Here is a 15113-nt window from a genome sequence, read left to right on the forward strand (position 1 = left end):
GGGACAGGCAGGGGCAAATGAGAGCGCAGACTGTTGTAAACACACTGTTTACTTGGTTTGACTCAGTCCTTTCAATTGGTCTCCATAGTAACAGCACTGGTTCCACTCCTACCAGCAGCAAATCTCTACATCTCATCCACCCTTCACGGCCCATCATTCTCCAAAAAGTAGCAGCTGAGATCTCTTCCAACTTCCTTTGAATGTGTCTAGCCTACTACAGATGCCTCAGGCATCTCCTCAAATCTACCAGCTCGCTGGATCTCAGGGACCCACCCATCCATTGGGCCATAACCTCTCGAGGCCAATTGAAATGATTATAGTTTTCATTTCTGTAAGTTCTTTTTGGTTCTTTTTCAAATCTATCTTTTAAAAAGTTTCTTGTACTTCGCTCATATTTCCAAATCCCTCTATTACTTCCAAAACACATGAAACATGCTTATTTTATGTACGTAAACATATATATTTATACAAAACTAATCTTATTTATGTATATTCTGTATCTGAACATCCCAATACATAAAGTCTCTGTGATCAGATTCTGTTCTTTGTTGTTTCTGCTGTCTCTTAGTCATTGTGCCTTTTTTCCTCGTGGGTTTTATTTTTGTTAGTGAGCTCATGTCCACTGTAAATTTATCTGTAGGAATTCTGTAAGAACTGGCTGGGGGTACAGTGGTCTAGATTCCTTGTAGTCCTGCAGGGATGACTGGCAATATTTTGTAAAGACACCAAAGGTTTCTACCAGTCCAGGACCACTTTATAATTTCTCAGCTTAAAGTTCTGTTGTGTTTGTTGTTCAAATGCTTTTTTTTTTTTTTTCTGGAAAGTACCATGAACTAAGTATTGCTGTGTATGGAGTAGAATGCTACAGAGACAGTAATTAGTCCTTGAGCGGGAAAGATGCAGTAATAGTGTTTGGCAACCCTGTTATGGGTGTTTGAGTAATCCTATTGGGAAATAAAACGGTTACACTACCTGGTAGTAAAGCTAGAAAAGACCCCCAGAACCTCATTATCCTCACTCTTAAATAACATCTACTCATATATGTAACACATTTTACCTTTGTGTTGCAAAAGAGATGGAGAAGAGAGAGAATGAATGAGAGATCCTCTGAGTAATGACTATAATTTGGGTTTAGAATGTGATGAAATAAAAAGAAGTTATTTGTCTCTTACTAGATACGGAGTCAAAGTTACTACATGGAGCAAATAATCAACTTGCGAGGATGCAAAAGTCATGAAACAGGTGGTTCCTTATTAATTCGTGCAACAAACACCAGAAACCAAGACTCAAGCTGACAAGGACCAAGTCTGTTTTATTCCTCATTGCATCCTTAGTGCCGAGAATGACCATAACAGCCAAAATTTGTTGAATGAGTACCTACTGTACGCCAGGCCCAGTACTAGGAGCAAGAGATAAAAACCCTTACCCTCAGTCTTATGAAAAAATCCTACTTCCTCAAAGTAATAGAAGCTTGAATCTGCCAACAAATGAACATGAAAGATATTACCAAAGATAATGAAAACAATGGATCAGACTCCTTATAATCATTACAATTGTCGCTTTCTCCATTAACTGACTCTTACAACAGCTCTGTGAAGCAGGCAGGGCAAATATTACTACCCTCCCCCACCCCCAACTGAGATAACACTACTGCTCAGCAGTTCCTGAGGGATTCTTAATAGCCAGCACCGTTAAGTGCTTTACATCATTATCTCTTTGATCTGCCAGTAACCCTTATAAGGAGATACTATTATTTCCTCCATTTCAGACTAGAAAATCAATGGAGCTAAAAAACAGTTTGAGTAATTGTGCCCAGGGGTGCCTAATTATTAAATAGCTGAGTCAGGAGTCATCTCAGGTGGTGGGACCCAGGGCTCTACACTGCATGGAAAAGGCAGCTGGACACAGATAGCAAATGAAGATGCTGGAACTAGTGTATCAGCACTCCAGCCAGCTTGAAGGGTTAATTTGCTTCAAGCTTATGCACTCCTTGCTTGCTGACCAAAGTCCCTTGATCTGTAGCAGAACTGACTGTCCTTGAGATTTGCACACCACTGGCCTTGAGGAGTGAAGGACCAAACTTTCCCAGAAGATAAGGTCTGACTACATTAGAAAACAGCAGCCATGGATGCCAGCAAGTCTGTTCAGGGTCATGACAGCAGATGACTAACTGCCTGGGCACCTGCTTCTCCTGCACACGGCGCTCCCCCCCCCCCCCTCCCTTTTCCTACAGCTTTCCCTTTAAAAATCCTCCAGCTTCACCTGGATGGGAAAGATGGTCTTTGAGATATTAGTCCACCACCTCCCCAAGTCTCTGGCTTCATGCATAAAGCAACCTTTCCTTTCCTCCCACCACCACTTGTCTCTAGATTGTTGACTTTCCAGCCTTGGGCGGCCAAACCTGCCTTAGGAACTGGTTCTGTCCCATAACACTAGTACCAGTCAGAGCAACTTTAATAGTATCCAGACAGTTAACAGATTTCCAAAGGTGAAGCTAATTTATTCCCAGAGAGTTTGAAGACGAGAAGACTCATCTTTAAATGACTAGGAAAATTATCCCATTGTAAAGAAACAATTTAAATACAATTTAACATTTGGGGACAGGAGAATGCTTTGCTGCTCTTTTCCTCTGGAAGCAATGCTTAGTATTTAAGTCAGGAACACTCGGAAGTAGTAAGAGAACTTAACAAAACCCAACACACATCCTCATGCCACCCATACTTCCATGGGCTTCTGCCTATCGGGACCAACTGGATGGGAACTTCACCGCTAGAAGTGGGTCCCGGCAAAAGAATCAATCAACACGAGAGCGGGAAGGGACTCTGGAAATCAGCCGGTGACCAGGTATTAGTACTCAGCCCTCAGTTCGCAGAGGCGGTGAGGCCTAGGGATTTCCAAGACCTCCAAAAAACAGTCCATGCTAAAAGGGCTTCCTACCACCCGAAATCAGTCTATCCCTTTCCCTCCCTTTTCACTCTTTTTCTGTTGCTATCATTCCAGCCGCTTCTTCCTTTCCTCCCACAAACCCTTTTCGAAATGCTGGTGAGCAAAACAGGCGTGGTCCCGCCCACCGTAATTTCTGGGGGAGGACGATGCCTTCCCGACAGACTGCCACACGGTTAAACCAAGGACCTGCTCCTTCTCCCTCGGCCCGCCCCGGCCCGCCGCCCCTGGCTGCAGCGAAGGCCGGCGTGCGGTGGGGGTGGGGGTGGGGCGGCGCGGGTGGGGGTGGGGCGGCGCGTTCCCGGGGGAAAGCGGGGTGCGCAAGGGGGCGCCTGCGCCGGCCGGCGCGAATCTGGCCGGCGCACAGCTCGGCGGTCTCCTAGCGACCCGGGCCGCCGGGAATACACAGCACCGAGGCCCGGCTGTCGTCCCGGAGCGGGGGAGACCATGGCCGAGGCCTGGCGGCTGTGCGGACCGGCGGCGCCCACCCGGTTGCCGGCGGGCGGGACCTGCGGGCCCCGGTAAGCTCCGCGCGCCCGGGGAGGCGCATCGGGTGGGTGCCGCGTGCGGGCGCCTGCACGCCCTGCTTGCTGGGCGGCGGGGGGCAGATGGCCGGGGAGGGCGCGGCTGGAGGCCCCGCCTGCCTTTTCTCCCCACCTCTCCGCACCTAAATGATGATGATTATTTTTTTAAGATTTTATTTCTTTATTTGACACAGAGCGAGAGACAGCGAGAGAGGGAACACAAGCAGGGGGAGTGGGAGAGGGAGAGCAGGCTTTCCGCGGAGCAGGGAGCCGGTTCGGGGCTCGATTCCAGGACCCCGGGATCATGACCTGGGCTGAAGGCAGACGCTTAACGACCGAGCCACCCAAGTGCCCTGGCACCTAAATGATTATAATATAAAATATAAAATAACCAGCGCCCGACGCTCCTGTCGCAAAGCACACTTTTTTTCTGCTCTCCTCACAACCTCCCAGGGGCTGTAGATTAACATAGCCATTCCAGATGGGAAACTGAGGGCCACAGAGTCCTCCGTGGAGACTGCCTTAGTCTACCACTCACCCTTCTCCGGGTTAGCCAACTGGATCTGGAGCCTTTGGCCCCCCGGCCTGTGACTGTGGCCAAGCTGGGCCTGTGTCTGGGGGAGAGCCTCAGACACTGGGGCGGTCTGTTGCCATTTTGGATGGTTGGTATCACAGTCACAGGGCAGGAACCCAAGGTTTTTTTTGTCTCTGAGGATTCCTTGAGCTATTTATGAGAACGGAATTCGGCCCTCTTGGAGGCAACCCCATATGGTGGTAGATTCCAAAGTCTAGATCTAATCACAAAGGTGGGAGTCTAAGGCCAGTTCTCATCTTGCTTGCCTCGCGACCTTAGACAAGTTAGTTGCTCCTTCTGGGCTCAGTTTGCTCAACTGTAACATGGGAACAATAAAATGAATCAGCTTTATAGGATTGTCCTGATGATTAACCGACATACCACACGGAGAGCAGTTACTGGCACATAGTATATACTGTATACATTTTAGCAATTATGAACCCTCTGGGAATCTTTTTTCCCTACATTTTCAAAGTTTTTGTTTTGAAATAATTATAGACTTACAAGTAGTTGCAAAAACAGTGCACAGGTCCCATGTACCCTTCCCCCAGCTGCTTCCAGTGGTACCATCTTAGGTAACCAGTACTTTACCAAAGCAGGAAATGGGCATTGGCACAATATATTAGTTAGACTGCAGACCTTGCTTGGATTTCACCAGATTTTGCTTGCAGTTGTGTGTGTATAAACTTCTATAAAATTTTGTCACATGTATTCATCAAGACACAAAACAATTTCCTCACCACAAGGGAACTACTTCTTGCAACCCCTTTATCAGCACCCCTTTCCCTATGCCCAACCTTTGGCAACCAATATTGTTCTTCATTTCCATAATTCTGTTCTTTTGGGGATGTTAGATAAATAGAAAAATACAGTATAAAACCTTTTGAGATGGGCTTTTTTTCACTCAGCATAAAGCCCTTGAGATCCATCCAAGACACCATATTAGTAGTTTGTTCATTTTTTTAAAAAGATTTATTTATTTATTTGAGAGAGAGAGCATGGGGGCGGTGCAGGGGGAGAGGGAGAAGCAGACTCCCCACTGAGCAGGGAGCCTGATGTGGGGCTCAGTCCCAGGACCTTGAGATCATGACCTGAGCTGAAGGCAGACACTTAACTGCGCCACCCAGGCGCCCCAGTAGTTTGTTCATTTTTATTGCTGGTGTGGATGTACCACTGTTTGTTTATTCGTTTTACCTACTGAAGGACATGCAGGTGTTTCTGGTTTTTGCTGTTGCTATCAACATTTGTATACAGGCTTTTGTACAAACATAAGTTTTCATTTCTTTAGGATAAATGACCAATACTCTTTTGTAATTCTTACAGATGGAGATATCCATCCACATAGCAGATGCTAATGACTGTGAAAATAGTAAATGTTTAGAAAAAATGTTTTCAGTTTTATTTTCTGGGTCAAGCAAAATTTTTCATAAACCTAACAAAATGCAGAGGTAAGTTTATTAGCTACGAGAGGCAAAGCGGGGTAGTGGGAAACCCTCCTGCTGTAGTGGTTGTTTGTTCATCTCTCAGAACTTGGTTTCTTCATTTGGCGCGGAGGAGGTGGACTAGATTTCCTTCAGGTTCTGCCAGCTCTAACATTCTGAGGCTTGAGCTACCTGCCATACTTACCCCATTTCGAGTGGTATAACTGTCCGTAAGCAAAAATATCAGTCATCAGATTTGATTTCATGAAGTGCTTGGATGTTTGAGTTAGTTGTGAATGTGTAGAAAATAATCTTTGTAAAGATTTCTAATATTATAGAAGTTTACTTGCTAGTAGGTCATGCTGAATGGGTCATCAAATCTTAAGGTTAGATGTAATTTCAACACCCTGCCACTTAGCTATTTAAGAGTGATTTGTTCATTTCAAAGAGCAACTTTTTGTATCCTTTCATCTAGATCTTCACAGTAGAGCTGGTTTAAGACCCCCCCCCCCAAACATGCACATACAGCAAGCAAGACGTTTCTAGGACTCATAAGGAAAGAATAGGGGTTAAACTAGAACCTCTTAAAAATGCTTTGTACCTATAAAGATGAGTGCAACAAGGAGTAGATTTGGTGTAATGAGCCATTACAGATGAAAGGGGCCTGGAGGTGGAAGAGGCTTCAGGAAAAGACACCAATAATATAGAAATATCTGACTAAGGCAGTGATGTATTAAGAGAACGAGTGACCTGCCCTTCAGCTGCTCAGGTTCCAAATCCTGACTTAGGCAATGGCTGGATGTGTTAGATTATCTAGGAACTGGTCTCATTTTCCTTCCATCAACTGCTTCCATCTCATATTTATACCCTAACAACTCAGTGCAGACAGGGGCCTGGTGGGTAAGGAAACTGGGTGAAGCAGGCTGGGTAGAATAAAGCAGTAGGGAGGGGTAGAGACTGTGACTAAGAGAGCATAGGACTTGTCTATAGGGGACAACCATTATACCAATTGGTGGCTCCATGAAAAGGTGGACCCAGTGTTCCCAGAGAGCCTGATTTTTGTTCTAGATTATGTATGTGAACTTTTTTCTATGTCAGAAGCTCTAGTGTAGTGCTTAAGCACCTTTCTCTGGAGTCACACTACCTGGATTAAAATCCCACCTCTACCACTTATTAGCTGTGGGATCTTTCACAAGTGTTTGTTTTGTTCTCAAACTTCTTTGTGCCTCAATTTCCTTATCTATAAGTGGGAATAATGCCAGTACTCGGTATCTACTTCATTAGATTGTTATGAGATTTATTTATTTTTTTTTTAAAGACTTTTATTTATTTATTTGAGAGAGAATGAGATAGAGAGAGAGCATGAGAGGGGGGATGGTCAGAGGGAGAAGCAGGCTCTCTTCCTAGCAGGGAGCCCGATGCGGGACTTGATCCCGGGATTCCAGGATCATGACCTGAGCCGAAGGCAGTCGCTTAACCAACTGAGCCACCCAGGCGCCCATAGATTGTTATGAGATTTAGGTAAGTTCATACATGTAAAGCATGTAGAACATGCCTATTATATAAGAAGTCCTTGATATATGTTAGCTGTTCTAATTCTTATTCAAACAGAAAAGGGACCAAATGACAGGTTTGTAGGCCCCATGCAGCCCATGGACTGCCAGTTTGAAATCTTTGACCCTCTGAGGTTAAGGGGTTAACTGAGGCCCACAGAGGTTAAATGAAGTGCCAAGGTCATTTGGCTAGTTAGGCGTGAATGGTCCCTGGGATGCAGGTTCTTCCCACTGCACTATGGTCTTTTAAAGGATAAGAAAAGGTCCCTGGAGGGGTTGCAACTTGTGACAAGGAGAATGGATAGATGAACCAGGTGGTAATAATGAATTAGATTTACACCTAGTGACATGGATGGGACTTTATAATATGGTACTTGGCAAATCAGTAAGAAATGGAATAGTACCATTTATGTAAATTAAGAATACATGCACATAAAAGAATGATACAGATATTACAAGGAGTGTACAAGCAAAAGGGTACATTTTAAATCTGTGAGAGGGGTTTTGCCTGCAGGGGGGGCAATTAGAATGGGATGCGGGATAATAGCCTAAGGAAACAGGAGAAGGGCCTTGCATAGGCCAGAGATGATGTGCGGTGAACTAGGAGTCTGATTAGCTCAACCCTCTCCACAGAACCCCTCCTCTCTTACCTCACTTCCTCAAGAAAGGTGGAGGCCAGCCTCCTTACAACCTCTGTCTCCCGCCCCAAGTCCTGTGCTCCATACGACCAGGCATGTTGTCTTCCAGGTACAAGGAGGGTCTACCTTCCAAGTGTTTCACAAAGCACAGGCACAAGCCGACGTGTCCCACCTCCCTGAACAGCCTGCGGTGGACGTTTGTGAAGAAGGGACTGGATGACTTCAGGAGGGGCTGCCCTCCTTGCAAGGGTCTGCTCACTCGGGGTCCTCAGGAGGCCTTTCTCCCCCAGATCCATCACACAGCTCCCCGACCTGCCCCAAAGAAGAGGCAACACAGGCGGCCCAAGGAAACAGCCCTCTTTCCCAAGCTGTCACCAGTGCCGCGAGCACGGAAGGCATTCCTGGCGGACGGTGAAGCCCAGCTGACCCCGCACCCTTTGGCTCTCTACCCTAATCTGGGGGAAGACATGCCTGTTGAGGTGACCTCCTGACCTAGGGCTGTGGGAGGGCCTTGAAAAGAATTCTCCTTGGATATGTGGGAGCTCCTTTGAGGGGGTGACATGCTTGCATGGTTGGGGGCACGAGGAACGCCTCCCAGGGTGAGAGTGCTCATGGGGGCTGGTGCAGACTTCCTTTCTCTGCTCCCGGGAAAGACATTGGCAGCAAGGCACTTGCCACTCCCTTTGCTTGCTATGAAGCCACACAACTTATAAAGGTCCAGTAAACCGGAAACATTCGACTTCTTTTCCCCTGAAGGTCTACCAGTCTCCTTTGCTTGGGACTTTTGGAGGGCAGAAACCAAGGGCGGAATTGTCCGGTCTTGGCTTCTGTTACTATAGCCTGTGTCAGCCGGTGTCCATCGTACTTAACTAACGGCTGGGTAGGCGGCATGGGGGGACCTGAAAAGTCGTGGGGAAAAGTCACCGCATCGTCAGGCTGGGTTTGGAGGGCAGCTCCAGTGTCCCGGGCTGCTTTTGACTCTGAGTGCCATAATCCTTAGCGTCTGGCTCTTTCTTGCGCTTGAATCTCAGGGTGGCTTCCACGCCTCCGCATCGGGTCTGTCTTTCAAACAAGAGGGCGGAGGGTGGGGGGCGGGAGGGCGGGGGGGATGGGGGTGGTGGGAGCAAAGGTTAAAGGGTCCGTTCCAGCTGACTGTATGGGAGTCTAGAAAATTGAGTTTCTTGGTTGGGCATTGCAACGGAGAACAAAATCTAGAATACAGTTCTGTTAGATTCGAGGAAAAAGGCGGCATGGATATTGGGCAGGGACCTAACAATACCTGCTACCCACTCCCGTCAACGTAGTCTGTCCCCTAGGTCAGTCAGCACGGCTGACTTCTCTGCAAAGCCCTTCCAGGGCCCTTTCTTAGGCAGAGTAAAGTCCTCGCCCTGGTTGGAAAGGCCCTGTGCATCCGTCTGCTCTCCGCCCCATCCCTGCTCCGCTCCCCCTCCAGCCTCACCGCCTACTCCTCTGCTCTCATCTGGCTCCGGCCGCCCTGGCCTCTTGCTGCTCTGTGAACATGAGCACGAGTCCCCACGACTTTTCAGGTCCCCCCATGCCGCCTACCCAGCCGTTAGTTAAGTACGATGGACAACGGCTCTTGTCACCACTGGGCTCGAATGAATGAATAAATGATTAGTGGCAGAAAAGACTGTAGAAAGGACAACTAGAATTTCTGATCATTTATTTTCCACTTGGGGCTTTCCTCCACTGCCTCCTGCAGGCCAGAGCTTCTGAGCCCATGACAAGCAGATTATCTCCACATACCCTCAGATGGCACTTGGGATGGTGGCCCTTATTTCCATGTCTCACCTCTCCAGAGAGGTGTGTTGGCTTCTTTCTGAGGCAGGATCTCTTTTTATGGTAATATGATGGCCACAGGCTGCTCTAGATTTAAATTCTGCCAAGAAAAAGAACACCTCTTTTTGCATGCTTCCAGCAAAATCCCATGGCCTAGTTCCCATGGGTAAAACTTGGGTTATGTGCCTGTTCCTAAACCAGTCACTGGTTCCATTGGACTGGATTGTCCTGAGCTGCCTGTGGAGCAAGGTTGGGGTCCCAAAGAAAAATCTAGACACTGTTATGTGTGGGAGGAAGAATGGATGCTGGGCAGTCAAAAACTATAGAAACCCTCTAGAGGCACTTGGCTCAATGGGGCAGTGAAGGACTAGGGTAGGCCCAGGGGCACTATTCCGTCTAGAGGAGATCCAACCTCAGCACAACGGCCGCATCCCTAATGTCTAGGTGGGGGACACTTCCCCACAGCGCCCAGCACAGGACTCGCGCAGAAACCGAGGAATGGCATAACCGCTGGAAAAGCAAAGCAAAGGGCATGTTGGTCTGTTCTGTTTTAGAATCAAGGGGCTTTCTTTCTCGGCATGTTTTTCTTCCCTCCAAGGCTGTTTTCTATTTTTAGCTCTTATTAAAGGTGCTGGAAGTGCTGGATCCCGACAGGAAACTGGAGGACACATGGGCTTATTGTCAGGGCGTCAGGAAAAGAAAAAAGGAATCAGCCAAACCTTTAAAAAAGCATTCTACCCAAGTCGACCTGGGACTGTAAGTATTGTTCTTAACCCCTTGTTGGTTCTGTCACCTGATGAAACATTTGAGGACTTACCTTCTCAAAGCTCCTTTTGAATAATTTCTAGAAGCAAAATAACTTAAGTGCCCAAGGAGAAAGGAAAGGAGCCTTGGGTCCTACTGTGAGTAGTGTTTATTTCATAAATGGCTGTGAATTATCCAGCAATAGAGCCGACACAAGTATTTGACTCTAGCACAGCTGTTTGGGAAGAGGAAACTGCAGAAAACCTGGTTAATCGGCCCATAATGACTCTTTGAGTGATCTATGTCAGAAGTCTTTTACTCAACATGATTGGGACCAATAGTTGGTTGGAAAACAAAACAAAACGAGATTAACACAGGGAATCAGAAAAGATGATACTTAAGTACTTGAAACATTTTATTTTATCCTAAAACATAACTGTATATTCACTTGCTCGTCTTTTAGTGTCAAACCTTTTTGGAGTACGTGTCTGCTTGAAGTTCCCAGTCATTGTTTTTGCATAAACCACACCAGTAACGTCACCTTCATTGACCCTTTCCAAAGCACTAAGCTTAATTTTCACAGACGCCTCCTTCTTTTGTATCACACTCTTGTATTCCCAGTTCACAAATTTAATCTGAAATGTTAATGTAATGATAAGTATACTACACAAAAATAGATTTGGGGGGCACCTGGATGGCTCAGTCGGTTAAGCATCTGACTTCAGCTTGGGTTGTGATCCCCAGGGCCGGGATTGAGCCCCATGTAGGGCTCCCTGCTCAGTGGGGAGCCCGCACCTCCCTCTCTGTCTGCCCCTCCCCACCCTGGTCTCTCTCTCTCAAATAAATAAATAAAATCTTGAAAAAAATAGTTTTTGGATACAAATTCGACTTGTGAATTTAAATGAGGTCACTGGTGGGCCCTCAGGAGTGTGGGTGAAGGAGAGAGCAGCCAATCCACAGCCCCCAGCCCACTTACAGAGGACCCAGGCCCATGGTCAGGGTGTGTGGAAGGGGCCATGTAGAGCTTTTATTAAATTATACATGTTTGCTAAAGTGAGACACAAGGTGACAGGAGCCCAACCATCCTGGCCCCTGAGTGTGCCCCCTCATCTTTGCTTTTTACATTATTTTGCTCAGAACCTGGGTGGGGAAGAGGGAGGAGTGTTATAAGTAGGGATACACTTGGAGACGCCAACAGTGTGGGTCACTGTGGCCCTAATGAGCATCTTTGAATTTTTTGATCCTCAGTGAACTGTTAGCTAGTTCTCTTTATGCAAAACAAAGCAAAAGAAAACAAAACAACAGTACTTACTGAGTACCTGCTATGGGTCATAGACAATGTTAGGTTCTGAGGATATAGTGGTAAACGGATTAGGACCCTGTCCTCATGGTGAGTGCAGCGTGGTGTGGAAGGGAGCAGTGAGTACTTAGAGAAGATATGCATCTTAGTTCACAAAGCCATATGTTTATAAAATACCACTTCTCTCTCTCTCTCTTTCTATTTATATCTGACTCCAAGCCCTCATCCCACTGAGCAGCAAACCAATCATGGTCATTATTTGTACTATAAGAAAGCGGATGGGTCCCCAATAATTGCAGGACTGATCTTTAACTTCTTTCTGGTCTTTGGGACTCTTCTCTCCATTCTTGCTGTTTGTGGTACACTCTGTACACCCACCTGTCTCTTCTCACGTCACCCACAATATCTAGCATAATTGCTGCAATCAGCTTGGGCTTCTACACAATATATGTTCTGCCTTTAACCATAGGCAGTTCTCCTGAAAAAATCAACCCTGAAAAAATCTCCAGGGCAAGGAATTCAAAACAAATGTGTTATCTACTTAAAAGGAGGGAAGATAATAGTATAGAGGAAGTGAACCAAACTAGTATCTTAATAAATTATCATCACAAAGTGAATGTATAATTACATAATGGCAAGTTTTTCAGCATAGCCTTAGCACGTTCTGTTAGCATATTCTTATACAGCGGCTGCTGTACAAAGTAACATGAATTTGGTGGCTTAAAACCACAGAAATTTATTATCTCACAGTTCTGGAGGCCAGAGTCCAAAATCAGTATTACTGTGCTGAAATCAAAGTATCAGCGGGGCCATGTTCCTTCCAGAGGCTCTAGGGAAGAGTGCACTCCTTGCTTCTTCGAGCTTCTGGTGGCTACTGTGGCCATGGCTGTGGCCACATCACTCCAGTCTTCACGGTCAACATCTTCAAATCTGTCTGCTCTGTCTTCACATCCCCTTCTCCTCTGTGTGTGTGTGTGTGTGTGTCAAATCTCCCTGTGCCCCTCTCTTACGAGGACACTCATGGTGGCATTTAGGACCCACCCAGATAATCCAAGATAATCTCCCCATCTCAAGCTCCTTAAATTAATCATATCTATAGAGATGATTTTTCCAAGTAAAGTAACATTCACAGGTTCCAAGGATTAGCACCTGATCTCTTTGGGGGTCATTATCAGCCTACCACAGCATGAGGTAATATCTCTTCAAAACAACTTTCATTGAGCTCAGAGTCTTTCCTTTCCTTTAGAGCAAAACTCCATGAAAGTGGAGTCCATACTCACTTCCTCTTCTTTCTTTAACTCACCAGCACTCCAATGGATCTGCCCTTGGTCATGGTTGCCATTGACTTCTATGTCACCTAGTCCGTTCTCGGTGATCATCATTCTTGATGGGCCAGTAGCAGTTGACACGATTGATGATGTCCTCTTTCTTGAAACACTTTTGTTCACCTGGCCTCTGGAACACCCCCCATTCTTGCTTCTCCTCCTCCTTCAATGACTTCTCCTCAGTCTTTGTTTGCTGGTTCCTCCTCATTTTCCTTTTAACCTTGAAGTGCGTCAGTCTTGGACATCTACCGAGGTGACCTCATCCTGCCCATTTTATATGGATGTTCAACATTTGCCCTTGGATGTACACTTGCCATCTCAAACTCAACAAGTCCACACTGAACTCTTGATTTCTTCCCCAAACCTACTCACTCTTCTGTCTTTTCCAGATCAGTAAATAGCAACTTCATTCTTCCAGTTACTTTTGAAACTGCCAACAAATCTTAATGGCTTTATCTCTGAAATATATCCGGACTCTCACCTACTGTATGACTGTCAGTCTGTTCCAAGATAACACCATCTCTTGCCTGAATTATTGCCATAGTCTACTAAGTGGTCTCATGGCCTCCACCCAACGTAGCCCCTCTCCCTGCCTATTTGTCACACAGTAGTTAAAATGATTCTTTTAAAAAGTTACATCAGCCTCATTCCTGTGCTCAAAATTCTCCAGTTAAGGTACACATAGGGAATGTAGTCAATGGTATTGTAATAGCCTCATAGGGTAACAGATGGCAGCTAGATCTGTGGTGAGTACAGCATAACATATAGACCTGTCGGATCACTAAGTTGTACACCTGAAACTAATGTGACACGATCATGTGTCAAGTATACTTCAATTTTAAAAAATGTGCTGCAGGATACATATGATGACAATAAATGCTATGGTTTTTATTTTAAAAAATTCTCCAATTGCTTGCTTATTCAGAGTAAAATCCAAAGTCTTACAGTTGCCTCTAAAGTCTCTTATGATCAGGCCCCGTTACCCGTCAGGCTTCACCCTCCTCTCCTCTGTCCTCCAGTCACACGAGCCTCTCTGCTGCTCCTTGTCCACTCTCAGCAAGCTCATGCCTTGGGGCCTTTGTACATGTTCTTCTTTTCTGCCTGGTGTCTGCAGTTTAATTCTGCATGGTGTGATCCACTTCTTCTTTTGGGTCTCTGTCACTTTGGTAGCGAGGCCTTCTCTGTAGAAATAAAAAGTCCCCTGTCAACACTATCCATCCCTCCTGCCCTCTTTTATTTTTCTTTATATCACTTGCAATCACCTGGCATAGGCTTACCTCTTTCCTATATGTCTCAATCTTAAGTTCTATGAGAACAGGGTTTAAACTTTATTTACAGCTGAATCCTAATGCCTGGAGCTGTGCCTCGTACTTAGTTGGTGTTTAATAAATGTTTGTTGAATGAATGGATGGATGAATTAATATATGGGTGCTACAAATAAAAGGAAGTATGGGTTCTGGGGACAGCCCAGGAATACCTCCTTGAGGAAGGGATATGTATGTTGGAACATAAGGGGGATGAGGGAATGCAGAAGGCATTGCAGTCAGATGGTACAACATGTGCAAAGGCCCTGTGGCTGAAGGGAGCATGGTGAATTCACGGAACTGAGAGAAGGCCATGATGACTGGAGCTCAGAGAGTAAGGCAGGATGGTAATGCCAGAAGCATCGGGAGATACAGGCAAGGATCAGGCCATGAAGAGCCTTGGAAACTGAGTTAAGACTTAGGTCTTTAATGGGAGAGTAATAAGCTATTGAACACAAAAACCTGTACCTGAACGTTCATAGCAGCACTATGCATAATAGCCCAGATGTCCACTAACTGATGATTGATAAACAAAATGTGGTCCATTCAGAAAATGTAACTTAGTCATAAAAAGGAGTAAACCACTGATACATGCTATAGCATGTAGGAACCTTGAAATGTGATACTAAGTGAAGGAAGCCTGACACAAAATGCCATATATTATAAGGTTCCATTCAGATAAAATGTCTAGAATAGGCAAGTCCATAGAGACAGAATGTAGATTACCGGTTTTCAGGAGCAGAGAGAATGGGGGAAATGAAGAGTGACTGTCAGTGGTTATGGAGGTGCTTTTTGGGGGTAATGCAGATGTTCCAGAATTAGATAATAGTAGTGGTTACATAACTTTGTAAATGTATGGAAGCCACTGAATTGTACACCTTGAAATGGTAAATATTATAGTATGTGAATTATATCTCAATTTAAAAAGAAGCTATTAGGGGCGCCTGGGTGGCTCAGTTGGTTAAGCGACTGCCTTCGGCTCAGGTC

The 15113-nt window shown here is 45.7% G+C and overlaps 1 protein-coding gene and 1 long non-coding RNA gene across 10 annotated transcripts in view; one reads left to right on the forward strand and one right to left on the reverse strand.

Moving 5' to 3' along the window:
- Positions 1-4117, reverse strand: part of LOC135363605 (uncharacterized) — a 17175-nt gene extending 13058 nt beyond the window's left edge. For both annotated transcript variants that reach the window (XR_010409445.1, XR_010409446.1), the window contains exon 1: positions 4006-4117. This is a non-coding gene — a long non-coding RNA (uncharacterized LOC135363605). The remainder of the gene's footprint in view (positions 1-4005) is intronic.
- FAM47E (family with sequence similarity 47 member E) overlaps positions 3244-15113 on the forward strand; it is a 31555-nt gene continuing 19685 nt past the window's right edge. For 6 of the 8 annotated variants that reach the window (XR_010409443.1, XM_045880963.3, XM_045880962.3 and 3 more), the window contains exons 1-3: positions 3244-3464; positions 7763-8132; positions 10070-10209. Coding sequence is in view for 7 of the 8 variants with exons in the window: in XM_045880963.3 (XP_045736919.1) it covers positions 3391-3464; positions 7763-8132; positions 10070-10209 (584 nt within the window). In the remaining variant the exon portion in view is untranslated. The remainder of the gene's footprint in view (positions 3465-7762; positions 8133-10069; positions 10210-15113) is intronic. The other 2 variants (XM_045880965.3, XM_045880964.3) reach the window with 1 other exon arrangement.

This window comes from Mirounga angustirostris, unplaced genomic scaffold (genome assembly GCF_029215605.1).
Source record: "Mirounga angustirostris isolate CCGP_5_RB_7025 unplaced genomic scaffold, mMirAng1.0.hap1 SCAF_2, whole genome shotgun sequence".
NCBI classification, from domain to species: Eukaryota; Metazoa; Chordata; class Mammalia; order Carnivora; family Phocidae; genus Mirounga; species Mirounga angustirostris.